Below are 15,707 nucleotides of genomic sequence, written 5' to 3'. Positions count from 1 at the left end.
GTCAAAGCCTAACTCCTAATTTTTTGCCATATTTCTTGCAACTTTACTGCCTATTTTACTTGCACTAATGGTATTAGGCTACCTGTGGGTTTAAAGAACTGTAAGGTAGATAAGATTTCACTCTGTTTTATTACCCCTCCTCCTCCCTACCACCTAACAACTTCCCACTTTGCCAAATGATTGGATAGACTTCTAATAATAAGTTTGCTCGTAATTGAAGCCAAAGGAGTCTATTTCAAGGAAAGTCATGTCCAAGATTATTTTTAAAGTTAAACTTATCTTTTTGTGTTATTGTAGGAAAAAATTAATGTTTAAACTTTGTTTTTTTTTTGTTTTTTTTAAACCACAGGTTTGTACTGTATGCTAATAAGATATATTGCCTGTATTTCAGCTAATCTTTCCTGAAATATATACAATAAATATACCGGAGCAGAGATTGCTCATTTCTGGTGCTTTCAGAAGTTGCAGTGGACTGGGCATGCTCGTCAGGGTTGGGTGACGCCCCCTTATTCACTCTTTCTTCTCCTTTATCTGTGTCTCCTCCCTTGCCCTCTGACTGTCTCTCTTTCTCTCTCTCAGCTGGTTATACACCCCAGGCCGGGGCCCCCCAGCAACAGCAGCAGTTCCAGAATTACACCCCGCCCACATCGCAGGCTGCCGCCCCAGCACCAGGATTCGCTGGCCAGCAGCAGGCCCCACCCCAGGGCGCCCAGCAGTACCCGCCTGGGGCCTTCCCCCCACAAAACTACACCTCTCAAGCCTCTCAGCCTGCTAATTATAACATGCCCCCCACCTCACAGCCTGCTATTGCCCCCACCCAACCCGGCGCTGGCTATCAGCCCCGCCCAGGTTACACCCCTCCCCCAGGTAGCACAGTGACCCCGCCCCCTGGTGCTGCTAACCCATACGCCCGGAACCGCCCCCCATACGGGCAGGGCTACACCCAGCCAGGCCCCGGGTACCGGTAAGGCTTGAAAATGTACATGCTCCTCTGAGCATCCTGGCTCATCTCTTAAATGAACAGCTGGTATAAGAACTCCGGTGACCCACATCCTTAATTTTCCCCATCAAAAATTAAAACAAGAAAAATAAATAACCCCTATACAACAGTTATTGTCAATCTGTATTTAAAAGAGGACCACCCTCTGTGTTTTACTTTCAAGTTAAGCAGTATGTGTACACAGATGGGAGAGCAGACAGGGTGTGTAATATGAAATGGTGGGTATTTGTTTAGGTTTATCACTTCTTCCCATATTAGTAGTAATTGTATGCAAAATAAAATCAACATTTCTGGTTGGTTTATTTGCTCTTTGTTTTTCTTTTTGAGAACACTACGTAAGTATGTATCATAAATAATTATTGGGAGATGTCAGAACCATCTGAAGGCATTGAGTTAGCTGTAAGTCAAGATCACTTTTCCTTTGCTTCTCTCCACTGGTTTTTACTAATATTTCAATCAAGATTCCACATTGAAGTGATGTTAGTTGTTATGTATGAACTGTAACATTTTTCTTGGAAAGCTAATAAAGGCATTGAAACCCTGTTTGAAATATATATACATTAAATGTTTTTTTTTTTGTTTTTTTTTTTAAACACTCTTATGGTTGTGCAAGAATGCTCTTGTTGAATCTGGAATAGTCAGGCCCTGTGTGGGCTTGAAAAAGTGTGGTAATCCCTGTATTTTAATTTATTTTTACTGCACTTGCAGCAGTGCTCATAAGAATGCAAGAATTTGTGTGTTGTAAGCCAGACAGCTCTGTGGTGGTCAAGATCCAATGAGCTGTCTGCCAGGCCTTAGAAGTTGCAGGTAGAACTGGACAATTTTCTGCTCCTGACAGAAGAAAAAGCTGAGTGGCAGTGGTTCATAGCACCATTTATTTTTCAGATGCTGCAATCATCCATTTCTCATTTGTGTTCATCAGCATTTTACCCAAATAAGATATTTTACCAAAGGTTTCCAGGTCAATTGCATTTTCCTAAACCCCACTCTTGTCAGGATCTCTCACTTTAAATGTGGCGCTGTTACTCCACGGCCAGTCAGGACAGTTCTTTCTTTAGGTAATGTTTCACTGTAAAAACACATTAAAAATCCTCAAAACACAGCATGTACTGATCTTGCAACTCAGAGGTTGCCAGTCTTATCCCAGATGGGACACTGCCACTGTATCCTTATGCCAAGGTACTTCACCTGAATGACTTGAGTAAATATCCATGTCCGTAGAATGCACTCAGTGGCCTCTTGCTCATTAACGTGAATAGCCTGCTCCTCCAAACAGCGAATCATGTGACTGCAACACAATATATAAAGCATGCGGACATGGAGAAGAGGTTGAGTTGTTGTTTGACCAAACAATACAATGGGCAGGATGTGTTATCTGAGCGACTGGCCATGGTTTGATTGGTGGTGGCTGCCGGATCTCAGAAATGGCTGCCCTCCTGGGTTTTTTGTGCACACCAGTCTCCAATTTACAGAGAATGTTGCGATAAACGAAGAATATCTCGTGAGCGACAGTTCTGTGGGCATGTTTGTTAATGAGAGAGGTCAGCAGAGAAAGGAAAGAGTCGTTCAAGCTATCAGAAAGGCCAAAAATGCTCAAATAACAGCTTTTTACAAAAGTGGTGTGGAGAAGGGCATCTTTGAATGCACAACATGTTGAACCTTGAAATGGATGGGCAGTAGACCACACTGGGTTCCACTCCTGTCAACTGCTGTAAAGAACAGGAAAATGAGGCTACAGTGGGGATGTGATCTCCAAAACTGGACGATTGGAAACTGGAAAAAAGTTGCCTTGTCTGATGAATTTCTGCTGTGACTTGCAGATGGTAGGGTCTGAATTTTGCATGAATCCATGAATCCATCCTGCCTTGTGTGAATGGTGAAAGGCGGTGGTGGTGGTGGTGGTAGTGCAATGGTGTGGAGAATGTTTTCTTGGCACACATTAGGCCTTTTAATACAAATTGAGCATTATTTGAATGCCACAGAATGCTTAAGGATTGTTGTGGCCATGTGCATCCCTTTAGGGTCAGTATACCCTTTTTCAAGTGGATACTTCCAGCTGTATAATATGCTATGTCACAAAGCATGCACCATCTCAGTCTGGTCCCATGACCAGGACAGTGACTGTCTACTCCAATGGCCTCTACAGTCCGTTTGGAGTACCTTTGGTATGAGGTGGAATGAGAGATTTGCAGCAGGAAATCATGGGTAAAATATCTGCAGGAACTGCAGGTTGGTCTCGACCAAAATCCCTCAGGAATGTTTCCAGGACCTTGTTGAATCCACGCCTCAAAGAATTTAGGCTGTTCTGGAGGCAAAAGAGGGTCTTACATGGTATTAATAATGAGACCGCTGAGCTTATAACCTGATTGTAAGCCATTCAGGGGCAGATCATTTGCTAAATCTATTCATCAGAGGTCAGCCTGTCTAAATTTACAACATAATCAACAATCATTTGTCATGTTGTGAATCATTTATCCTGTGAGTAAAATATCATTACAAATGTGAATAATTGTGATACAAAGTGCGCTTTGTTCTTGTTCCTCAATTGAATCTTGCTTTAGTGGTGGTTATTTGTTACCATTTGAGGAAAATAACACGTTTAAAAAAATTTTGTTTTAATTATTGAAAATACAGGAATGCTCATACATGTAAAAAAACAAAAATACAGTTCAAAGTTAAACTTCACAAAAATGACTTTAAAAAAACACTTGACTGCAGCCTCTGTTGGCAAGCGTATTTCTGTACAAACATGGAACCCAGACTAGAAAGCATTAATTTCAGATATTTCTCTATTGCAGTTTCCTATGTATATTTAAATACAAACACATGGATGTGTTACAAAGGAGGTGAAGAAAGATTTCTAGAGACTGATGACATCATTGGTGGTTCACAGGCTTGATGGGAAATTTTTTTTTTTGATCCCCAAGTTTAAAAATACTTTCTCTCCATATAAATATAAATACATTTATATTGTGCAAAATGCAACTGTAAAACCTTTTAGTCTATAGCCACCAAATTGACCAAGACTAATGCATGAAGAAATATTGAATAGATAAAAGGTTTCCTTTTGAGTGGGTGTTTATTGGGTATCTCTCTTTTGGGATCAGTGGGTGTAATAGGGGAATGGTGTTTAATTTGACAGATCAGGGTTTTGCCAGATTATTGCTCATACCCACATGAGTCTGTCATATGGAATTATGTGCAAGAAAATGGTTGTGCTGTTTTGTGGCTGAGGGAGTTAAATGAATTCATGAATTAAGTGAAAGAATGAATGGGTGAGTGTTCATGTGTGAAGGCCTTCTCTACAGGGAGGACCCACTTGTTTGTGCAGGAGAGGTGGTGTGATCCCACTTCTCAGCTGAAACTCTGTTCTTCTGCCCCCTTCCCAGTAAGTCACCAGCAAAGCACCACAAGGAATATTTAATTACAACTCTCTGATAAATAATATCATACACGTTATCAAAATAGTTTCAGGGAGCCAGCTTCCCAGTATTATTTTTTTAATTCAATCTTTAAAATGCCATTTTATGATTAGGCTGAAGTACCTTTATTTTCATTTATTATTAGTAAATGTTTTGTGTTTTCATTATTATTACGTTTTTGATAAATAATGAGATGAGACTAAAGTTGCCATTACTTATTACATTATTACAAATATGCTCAATAAAATCCCTTTGACACTTTGGTCCTGTACACTTTTATACATGAGCAGACTGGGTGGGAGGGACGTAAAGTTGGGGGTTTCCCTGCCCCCAAAGCCTGGTGTGTAGCATGAGAAGCCTGTCTCTTAGTTTCTTGCTCCTGAGACCAAAGCAACCCAAGTGTTGTCCTCTTCTCCGGCACCTCCAAGGGCAGACCCCGGGGTCCTACCATTTCCCAGGAATCGGTGTTCCACACTCGTACCATGCGACATAGCTGATGTGGGAGTTCCCTCCTATCTCGCCAAAGCTGACTGGTTCTTGGCGCATTGCCCTATAATATCCTGAGACACACAAATGCAAAGGTTAGGCCTCCCTGGAATGCTTGAGTACCTCAAAAACAAGGACCTGTCTCTTCAGCTAATAATGTAACTGCCGTGTATAGGGTACCTCTTCCTGCCATCAATTGTATTTTTAGCTGTTGTTGCTATTGATTTTGTTGGTATGAGTATAAATTTGGTAGGTTCATGTAAGGATGTGTGCAATTGGGAGTTGCTAAAAAATTATGCTACTGTGGCATGTTTGTGATAGGGTGGTGCTAAAGGAAGGTGGTAAAAGGGTGTGTGTGTAATAGCTTGATTGTACAGGTACACTGTTATGCTAAAGGTATGTATAATAGTGTTGCTTCAGGAATATTATAAAATGTGGTGTTAGAGTGAGCATCAGGATGTAATGTACCAAAAGTACTGTACCTGTTTTGGGAGGGAGCTGGTCAGCCCTGAACTGGGTGCCTGTCCGTCCATCCAGGAAGGAGTCAACAAACTGGCAGTGGTCCTCACCATGCCCCGTCTGGTCCCCAATGTTATAGAATTTACCTGCATGGGGGGAAGATAATGACAGAGAGGTCAGTTGACACATGGAGAAATTAAAGAATGCACCTTCACTCAAATGGATTAATGAGGGAAGTATTTTCAGCTAGAGGGCAAGACTACCTGAAACTTAAGGTTCTGATAACTGTAAGGTTAAAATTCTGACACGTGACAGCCTTGGAACTTACCTGTGAGGGAGTCGCTCAGGTAGATTTTGTATCTCAGGGAGTTGCAGAGCTGGATTCCAACAAACTTGCGGTACCATGTCCGTTTCACATACTGCTTCCCATTGCACTCGGAGTACCCATCAGACTTGAAAGGGAATTGCGTCCAGATGGCATCCTTTCCTGAAAAGAAAAAGGTGTTGTGGGTGAGACAGGAAGAAGATGGTCCCCCAAGCAAATCACACTGAGTAGACATGTTTACGAATACAAGCTAATCACTATTTCACAATTTCCCATTTATTTTAGAATATATTACCCCAAGTATTTATGTGTTCTTTTTCATTGTGATTCATTGACTCCAAATACTCACAGGCTCCGCTTACTACTTCAGCTTTGGAGACTAACTGTAGTGGACAGAGTCTGTACAATGGCTGCAACTGCTTTGTCAGCCTGATGGCAGTTTGCATTGTTTTTTCACTGTAGTTTACATCTCTTGATTTGAAGACTCAAACAACTATTATATAAATAATAAATAATGAACTGCGTGAAATAAAAAAGGCATCAAGAATCCACAGAGAATGTACCAGGGAATTAATGTTGGATGTCGGATGTTATGCTTGTCAGTTCTTTTCAAAGTTGAAAAAAGAGGAGGGGGATAAAATAAATTCTTCTTTTCATTTCCTGTCTCTGTGTGAGTATGTGCCCTGGCAGGGTAGCAGGTGTGGAAGAAGTGAACTCATGGAAGAGAACATGAATCACACTGGGCTTATTCCCTGCCACTAGACTGGCCGTTAATTCACTGCCGTGCATTGGGACACCTGGAACCTGTGGAGAACGCCTGCAAGCAGGCCAAACACTTACCTGAGACGTTCTCGCTCACACGGGGATCCGCTGAAGGAATGAAATCAAAATCAAATCAATTTTATTTGTATAGCATAAAGAAGCCAGAGGAGAGAGAGACATCACATCCATGTTTTCACACAAGTTAACATTACATTGAAAAGAAAAGAAAAAATACAAGGCAGAATAAAAACCTAATTTGTAGACATCAACGATGAACATCATTTGACCAAAGGCAAGTGCGATTGTCTACTGTTGTTCACCCAAACAGGAGAAGTATCTGACCCAAACGTTAATGGTTTGTTTCAAATCGTAATAGCCTAATGTTTAAAAACAAATGACAGAGGGTACGGCAAAGGTAATGTGTTCACACTCAAAATATATCTGAGCGCCTTCAGATTTCTTATATACTGTACATGCGCAGTTTAAAAAGTACTCTGTTCTGATAAAACACAGAAAAAAGCTTTACCCCTCAGGAAAAATATGCAGAATGTGCATTGGCATGTAAAAAATTATTTAATCGAATGGCAGGAATACACAGCTAACTCAAGCAGCGCAGTAACCTGGCTAAGACATGTGCCCAGAGAATCTGGATGGATTGTTTTTTAGCATTGCTCAGCTGGTTTGATTCACCAGTTAATGGCGAGAGAAAGGCAGTGGCTGGAGTAGTCTGAGGGAAACTCATCTGCTTTCAATCTCATCCTCCACACTCACGTGGAAGTCAACCCCAGGGCAGACAATTTGCAAAGCAGGCCAAGTACAGAACGCAGCAGGAAAAATTACACAAGGAGTGCAAAATCTTTGAATTCAAATTGCCTTATTAAAGGCTCTTTGATACCAATGGTCACAAAAATGGGGTAAGAAGGTACTAAAAAAAAAACCCTGGAACTCTGCCTCCTTGGACTGGACACCAGGGTTATGAAACTGGACGGACATGCTGAAATCATTACATTACTAAGGCCATGTTAATTACACACATCTCTAAGAGTAGCTGTGGGGGTAATTTAATGGACTCGACGGACAGACTGCAGTGGCAGCGTGTTTATGTAGCATTCGTTTAGGCTTTTTAGTCGGGGTCTTTTAGTTGCCACACAATGGCCAATTGTAAAAACGACACACACATCACTCATCACTTTCCTAAAAATGTAGATACCATACAGGAGGTGTGTGTTTTTCTTTAATTTAAGTTCAGACCAAACCATTTGTCCTGAGTTCAGCTCATATCAAGAAGGGTTATTTTCACATTTCATTTAGTGTTTGAGAAGTGCTGTGTACAGTCTTTATTACATCAATATAACCCAACGATATGCCAGGAGAGGTTAGAACTATGGTTGAACTTTACTGATCTATGCAGAGCACATAAATATATGAACACACCAAACCCCTCACATTATAACTGCTAACAGGATAGTTACACAACAGAATATAGTTCCTTTTACTGTTTTACCAAATGCAGGCACATACTGTACAGACAGGCCCAGATGCCTGTGTTTAAGAAGCAGCTGTAATGTTTATTTCAGCTACATTATCAGGACCAATTTGTGTTACTTCTGAAACTTCCATGCATAAAGCAGTGCATCACACCTTATTTGTCCTGGGTGTTTGTGAATTTGTACTATAATCTGTACATAACAAAAATAAAAAATTTTGGTGAATATTTCCTTGATAGCTGTGTTCTCTGGTCGGATTATCATTGTGCATCCATAATTCAGAGACATTATATATTGAATAACATAATTATGTAAATTTGTTATCAGAGGCCTGCAGGCACACATGCCTACAGCCCAGCAGTTAAAAACTAACCTGATTCTGTGTTAAACTCCACTGGCTCAGTCGGTGGGCCTGATCCAAGTGGGTTTACTGGTTTCACCGAGAACTCGTAACTACAAGGAAAGGAGAAAAAAAGATATGGAACCAATCTGCTGGAGCTCAGTCAAAATAATTTTTAACGGATCACAATCAATCAAGCTTAACACAGGAGAAAATCCTGGCCAATAAACACTGAAATAACTTCCACACACATGCACAAGGTTTGATGGATATTAAAGACACCATATATTTCTTGGTCAGAATTATTGAACTTCAAGTGATAAAAAGAGGTTTATATTCTGTCTATCTCCAAAACACTGACATGATATTTTTGTTCTCTCAAGCCTTGAGCTGATGCCAGGATCCTCCCTTAATGAGTCTTCCATCTGAGATGTTCAGATGGCTCATGTTCCAGCGGTCTCAATTCATAGGAAGCCATGGTTTATATTTTGTCTGTAATATTGTGCCAAACTGTCTTATAATCAGGCCCATTACTGAAACCTACAGCCAACTTGCATTGTGACTGTTGTTCCAAGCATATGTAAGAGAACCACAACCCCTCCTGGAGCCCTGAATTACAGTACTGAGATGCCTGGATGCCAGAGATTTTAAAAAGGAAGGAGCTTCCATATATGTAAATATGAAATGGGAGTACAAATAATGATTAAACAAAAAATTAATTACAGAAAAATTTACTGAAATGTACATGAAGCATTGCTCACCTGTAAGGAACGTCATTAACTAACTGAAGAAATAAATCTGTTCAGTGTCTGCTTTGATAGGGACACTCAGGTCTCTCAATGTTCTTAAGTGCTCATATTGTCAAGTTCTGGCCCAAAGGTATACCACATAGAACAGAATTTCCAAAAATTCCAGGAACGTCCCAGCTGGTCAGTGATGTCACAGCCTCCTCAATGATCCCACTCAAGGCCAATTCAGATCAAAGCCATCAGCAGAGAATTATTTTCACAAGAAATTGTATTTTTAGGAAGTTTTGGAAACATCTGCTGTTGTAGTTTCCAAGATTCATCAATAAAACTTGGGTCAATTAAAATGAAATGGGATGAGATGCTCAATCAACTCATATAACTAGTTGTGGAAGGTCATTTCATTCGTTAACTTTCAATTTGATGTGGACTGTAAATTTTTACTCAGTGACAAGCTAAGATTTGCCATCTCGTCTCTTCTGATCTCACAGTTCTGATCAGAACTGGGCTTAATAGCGCACTAACCCTCTTCTCAGTGTTAATCCTTAGTGTCCTTGTGTTCCCAGCAAGCAAGAATCCATTGGACCACTATCAACAGCAGTTGTGGGCATGCTTTTTGTTATTTTTATTGTATTTTTTTTTAGGGCTGTCAATCGATTAAAATTTTTTATCACATTTATTACATGATATGCTGATTAATTAATGGAATGAATCTCATATATCAATATTTGCCTGGAAAAGCCCTGAAATGAAGATATTTCAGCTCAAAAATATTACATTATTATGGCACATGAGTAAAGCATTGAATAGAAATATCAAAAGGGGGCATTAGAAATCAATAAATTGTTTTATTTCCAATCATATTTCCAAATTACTTGTCTTTTTATCATTGAACATAAGCCTATCACTTAGCCTAAAATGTGGCCATAACAGTCTTTTTCCCATGGCACGCAGGAACTGGACATTTTGTGGGACACGTGCGCAGGTGGTGCTTCGTTTAGTAGGACGCATGCACAGGTGCATCTCCCAAAATCATCACTTCGAACGGCAGGAGATTTTTAAGCACAGCTTTATCGCCTAACGTTACTTTAGCTAACCCTAACATGTTCCCGTTTCGCCTACTTTAGTTAACCTAGTTAGCACGTACCACCGATACAGGTGTATGGACACACGGAGGACAACAAATAACATTACAGAGGTGAGGACATGTCATAGCTAGCTAGCAATATAGTTAGCCAAGTTTTACTCATGACACTTTGTACAGGTGTGCCGTGGGTCTGGACGGTTTCGTGCTTGTTTAACTATTTAACATACTATTTACATGCGCAACTAACGCACTGACCGGTTGGAATTGTGCGACGCACGGTGTCAGAGGGTTGCATTCGTAAATTCACTCCGGTGGTGTCAGTGGCACCCTGAGTGCTCTCTTGTCGTTTAGAAATTAGCGCTGCGCTCAGAAGCTCAGAGCCACACCGACCGCTCCAGCTGAAGGGCCAGTTTGTCTGAACCCTATAATGGCTGACAGTGTGGAAAAATATAAATTAATTAACATAAACATGAAATAATAGTATATGCGTTAATTTGCGTTATTTTTTAACAGGCTAATTTTTTAAATAATTAATTAATCAAAATTAATGCGTTCATTTGACAGCCATCATTTTTTTTCTGCCAACAGCATTTACCTGCTATTTTCGCCTCATCTCAACTGATTCATTTTAATTGTCACAAAGCAAACCTCTGCATTAACAATTAACAAAGGCTGATGGACTGACAGGTGTGTGCCACTCAATATATGCTATCAGGGTTCCATTCAGCATCAGTGTCCTAATGGTAGTGTACCTTCTCTCGGGTTTGAGGTTCTCCACAGCAGTATGTGTTTGATTTGTGGTCAGGATGGAGACTTCCTCACCATCTGGACCCTTTGTTGTGGAGATGACTTCATAACCTAAGAAAGGCATTTAAATAATTTTGTAAATGTTTCATTATTCATATGACTGAAAACTGACATACGTATTTATTACATGGCACTGACATACGTGCCATATAAGGCAAGGTTCAATCTGCCAATGTAATGTAGATGTGACATTTAATAGAGAAGAGTGTCAGGCCATCGGTAAATAACTCACTGGGACATACTAAGGCTACTAGAAAGTCAAACAGGGTATTCTGGCCTGGTTGAGTTTTAGTCAGTTCGTCCACCTGACAGGAAGCAAATCTGGTCATAGAACTATGTGTCGCAGTGACTGTGCATGAACTATATTTTTGGCATGTTGACAAGTTAATTACAGGTCTCACACAGCTTTAGCTACTTTATGAATTTAGCTAAATAATTTATATCACAGGGCAGCAACATTTATTTGCAATTTGCCAAAATAATCCAAGATCAATGTTTTTATTTACATTTCGGCTAACAGCAGATGCTCTTATCTAATGCAGCTTTCAAAAATGCTTACATAAAGCTTAAGACAAGGAGTAGAGCCAAGGCCAGGTCATGGGTAACAGATAGTACAGCATAGACTGGCAAAAAGATTTTAACTGAAAATCCTTCACCTGTGGTCTCATTATCAGTCTTCTGCCAGCCCAGGATAACAAAGGAGGGGCAGCCCTCCACGGTTACCACGGTAAGGTTGGAGGGCGGGGTCCTGGGTGGGCCTGTCACATTCTGCTCCCCGGCTTCATCCTCAGGGAAGTAGTTGAGGGAGGTGGTGATGGAGCAGGGCTCATTGGGCTTCTTGTCTGTCTTGTAGATCACGTGTGGGGCTGGGGTCAGGGAGAAAGATTTACAGTTAAATTTATTTATTAAGCAGATGTGATTGTTTGTCCTGGATTTCAAATTTAGTGCGTGCAGTAAGATCAGGTTGCACCATTGGAATGAAAAGCTGTAAATTACCATATTGGCATATGTAAGTGCCAGACTGGGAGGTAAAATTAATATTAATAATACTATTAACTGTGAAGTCTATAGTAAATTAGTTAATGAATGAATGATGAAATGATGATCGGAGAACTTGAGTTGTTGTTTGAAGATGCAGATGAAGAGATGGGTTTCCAATGTATTGGAGAGAAATTAGCTACTTTACCTACAAAGCGCTTTTTTCCCATGGCATCCACTTCAGAGCTTGGGATTGAGCTAAACAGAGAGGAGTTTTCCCAGGTGTCAAACTGGGTCTCTGTAAAGCCAAAATACCAAAACATGCAAAACAGTGTTTAAGCTGGAAAAATGGGTGTCAGTCTAGACCAAAATCAAGATGGTAATCATTAACACAATCTCTTTTATTCAGACCCCAGCCTGAGACTGCCCACTCCTACCATTAAGAGTTGGGGCAGCTGTCGTTGTTTGCTTTCTGTCCTGCTTTGCGGGCTTGGCTGTCACTGAGGAAAAGTTGGGTCTCAAGATGGAGGCTTTGTCCGTTTGCTTCAGGTCACTGGTCTTGTCTGAGGGATCAAATAGAGTTGAATGGTGCAAATCATGCACTTAGTGCTCTGTTTGGAAAAGTGATTAAGAAATAAGGGCAATTCCTGAGTGGAAGAATCATCCATATATTATTCTACCTTTGTATATGGATTATACAGGACATTTAGTGCTTAGTAATACAGGATTCTATATTATGTGTTCCATTTATGTAAACATAGCGTAAACATATTTAAATTTAATTTCAGCTGCATATCATAAAAAACTCTAAATAGAGCATTCCCACGTTAATTGCCATACCAAAATAAATAATATCATCCAAATAAATATTACCACAGGCAATGAAAAAAGAGCAATAATTATCCATTAAAGGGTATCATTTTAAAGTTGAAGCAACTGCTGTTTACTGAGTTGAAGTGAAGTTGCCAGTTCTACCTGTTCTTTGGCCTGAACTGGGCTTTACTCTCAGCGATACAGTATTGATGAACCTACATGTTCGGAACATGTTGTTCCTTTTCAAGAACAGCTGCTGGTCAATTGGATGCCCACAGATTGCAGTCAGAGTTGCATTTGAAAGGCTTTCCTCCTACTCTGCTCTGTGCAAGTTTAACTGTAGTCGGTGAAGAAGCAGCTGATGACACCACATATTTTGTAGGAGAAACATGGATGTATACACTGTCCCAAATATGCAGTGGGGTTAGCCCATGTAGGCAGCTGTGTAGCAGACAATTGATCATTTCAAATTGGGGCAGGAACTGGATATACTCAGCCCCATGATGGGCACCAAAATAAAAAGGAAATGAAAAAAGAATGGCTTTATTTTCCATTAGCCTTACCTTTGTCCCCTGGTTTGTCAACCAGGTTCGTTTTCATAGGGGGTGGTGGGCGCTGAGGAGAGGACCCTGGGAAATTAAATGAAATGCTCAGTTATTGAGAAGTACAGTTCAACTGTACTTAATGAGGGATATTTTCAGAGAAAATAAACTGCAACACTTTCACAGATATTAAGCAGAAGAAGCACAAGCCAACACACAGTATAAACCCACAGAGAAAGGGTTTGATGGAGAGGAAAGCTGGGACAACCCTGTGAAAAAAGGTTCAAGCATTACTCAGAATGTAAGAGAAAGGTACTGCGATTGTTCTCATGTTATTGATAAAGTTTTAAAACTAAAGGAAAATTGTGCCGGTCACACATAATAGTCTTTACCCCATTAACCAAAATTTCTGTTGCTATTCAGTTAAGACGGCTTTGCCTTTACTGTAACATCATCTCGAAATAAGTGAGCAGACCTCATTTATATACAAATACACTACAGGGGTACCAGAATCTCTGTTGTTCAATGGAGATCCACATGTTCTGCTCATCATTGTAAGATTGTTTTTTCCACTGAAGACTAAAGTAGTGTCAATATGCCATTAGCCCAAACTGTCATTATTATTAGAGATTATGCTATTATTAGTCATAACCCCAGACACTTAATCACAAATCTAATTAACATGATGGGGCTCTGGGGCTTTGGTGCAAAGATAACAACAGATTGGCAAGTCAGAGAACTTGCTACAATTCATCAACTTCCTCAAACAAAGACAAGTACAGATATCATTCAGGGTATAACAGAACACATCCTTCCTCATAATCCAGTTGAGAGATCTGCTTTCAATGAACTCTGAGCTTTTGTAAAAGTAGAATGAAAGAGGAAAGTGCATTCTAAAGCCCTGAGGAGAGAGGTTACAGCTGAAATTGCATGTGAAACTCTCAAGCACTATAATCGCAGGACACCATCACAAAATTAATAACAAAGGCTACATCAACATTAAAGCTAACCAACAGAGACCCTCAATTAGCCCTCCCCTAGAAACACAAAAAAAGGGAAAAATAATCCAAGGAACCTAAAACCATAAGGGAAAAAATACAATCTTAAAAAGTTAATAAGGCCTTGTGAGTATTTACACTTATTCCAAAGTTGACCAAAAAAGTAAAAACCTGTTTTCAATTAGCCTTGTCTTGTGACAAGGCCAAATACTTCACAATCAAAGCATTGTTCTCCTTCCAGAAAGAATGATAAAGGGAAACACAGGGAACTTGCTGCCCAAGCCTGATCATAGCCTGTGTTATACAAATATTTATTTGAATTAATTATGCATATAGTTGTATGAACAAAATTTGGCTTTTGTTTTTCCTTCTTGTTAAAGCTTACACCATTGAGCTTTAATGGTGTGAGGGTTGAAGTGGTATATTGGAAGAGACTGGATAATGTAAGGCTTATCAGTGTTATCAATTCTTAGAAATTATATTAAATAAATTTAGGATTAATCACATCATGGATGGTGAAATTGATTATTTAACCAAACAACTGCTGGCAATATACAATGGACTCCCATTCACATGCAATTTTGTATGAATAAATCAGAGCATTTCCTTTGACAGTCTTATTTTTAATATTACACTTCGATCTTGTATCTCTTTGTGTCTGTGTATTTTTAATCTTACACTTCAATCATGTATCTCAAAATGTGTTTATTGAACATGTAGAACTAAGTGTCAGCAGAGTCAGTCATGCAGGAATTTATATAACCAAATCAAAGTACATTTATATTTTTTGCCCTTAATAGCAACAGAAAATGACTTAGGACATTTCAGACTCTTGCAAGTAGACTGAAAAACCAGCTAAAGCAATTGGACTCTGCAAGAAAATTAATCAGTCACTTGCAAGGTTTTAAACTAAACCTCATTAATTTCACTACAAATTAATTTCAGAAAACTTTCATTAGTGGAGATGGCGAGATGAGCAGCTTGGGGGGAGGGGGCTAGCAAAGCTGGATAATTCAAATGAAGAACCAACCACCATAAGGTTCTCCAAATAATTATAAAATGGAATACGGCATACTTTCCAGAGTTAACCAGTAAGAACTAATCACTTTTTTCATTTGGAGCAACTGAAAATAATATCAATTAGCTTGTTCAAAACAATCTCTAGTAGTCTTAATTTTAGCATCCAGCATGTTCAACCACACTCCAGGCAAGGAATTTTTCATTTACATAAAAGCACCATTTTACAACAAAGATCCTCATATTTTCAGAAGGAATTGTGATCATTTGGGGGATATGGTTTATTGGTTGTCATCAACAAGAAAATATCTCTTTTCCATTTGATTTGTTTTATAGTGGTGGCTTTAGCTTGAGAGTCAGTAAAAGTTAGAAGATCCGTTTTTATGAATTCAATTTTTGGTAGAAGGAAAAACCAAAGTCAAGTACCTTATTCTGATC

The 15,707-nt window shown here is 39.6% G+C and overlaps 2 protein-coding genes across 12 annotated transcripts in view; one reads left to right on the top strand and one right to left on the bottom strand.

The window, feature by feature from the left end:
* Positions 1 to 1,554, top strand: part of tfg (trafficking from ER to golgi regulator) — a 53,904-nt gene extending 52,350 nt beyond the window's left edge. For all 3 annotated transcript variants that reach the window (XM_035407976.1, XM_035407975.1, XM_035407978.1), the window contains one exon: positions 580 to 1,554. In XM_035407976.1, the coding sequence (XP_035263867.1) occupies positions 580 to 968 (389 nt within the window). In that variant the 3' untranslated portion in view covers positions 969 to 1,554. The remainder of the gene's footprint in view (positions 1 to 579) is intronic.
* A 2,044-nt stretch (positions 1,555 to 3,598) lies between these two features.
* The window catches only part of LOC118222390 (target of Nesh-SH3), a 44,733-nt gene continuing 32,624 nt past the window's right edge, over positions 3,599 to 15,707 (bottom strand). For all 9 annotated transcript variants that reach the window (XM_035407966.1, XM_035407965.1, XM_035407967.1 and 6 more), the window contains 10 exons: positions 13,276 to 13,341; positions 12,337 to 12,462; positions 12,108 to 12,197; positions 11,578 to 11,787; positions 10,867 to 10,972; positions 8,315 to 8,394; positions 6,533 to 6,562; positions 5,696 to 5,854; positions 5,391 to 5,513; positions 3,599 to 4,982 (listed from right to left, as the gene is read on the bottom strand). In XM_035407966.1, coding sequence (XP_035263857.1) covers positions 4,867 to 4,982; positions 5,391 to 5,513; positions 5,696 to 5,854; positions 6,533 to 6,562; positions 8,315 to 8,394; positions 10,867 to 10,972; positions 11,578 to 11,787; positions 12,108 to 12,197; positions 12,337 to 12,462; positions 13,276 to 13,341 — 1,106 coding nt within the window. In that variant the 3' untranslated portion in view covers positions 3,599 to 4,866. The remainder of the gene's footprint in view (positions 4,983 to 5,390; positions 5,514 to 5,695; positions 5,855 to 6,532; positions 6,563 to 8,314; positions 8,395 to 10,866; positions 10,973 to 11,577; positions 11,788 to 12,107; positions 12,198 to 12,336; positions 12,463 to 13,275; positions 13,342 to 15,707) is intronic.

This window comes from Anguilla anguilla, chromosome 3 (genome assembly GCF_013347855.1).
Source record: "Anguilla anguilla isolate fAngAng1 chromosome 3, fAngAng1.pri, whole genome shotgun sequence".
Taxonomy (NCBI): Eukaryota; Metazoa; Chordata; class Actinopteri; order Anguilliformes; family Anguillidae; genus Anguilla; species Anguilla anguilla.
This window is presented reverse-complemented; position numbering and strand designations above follow the sequence as displayed.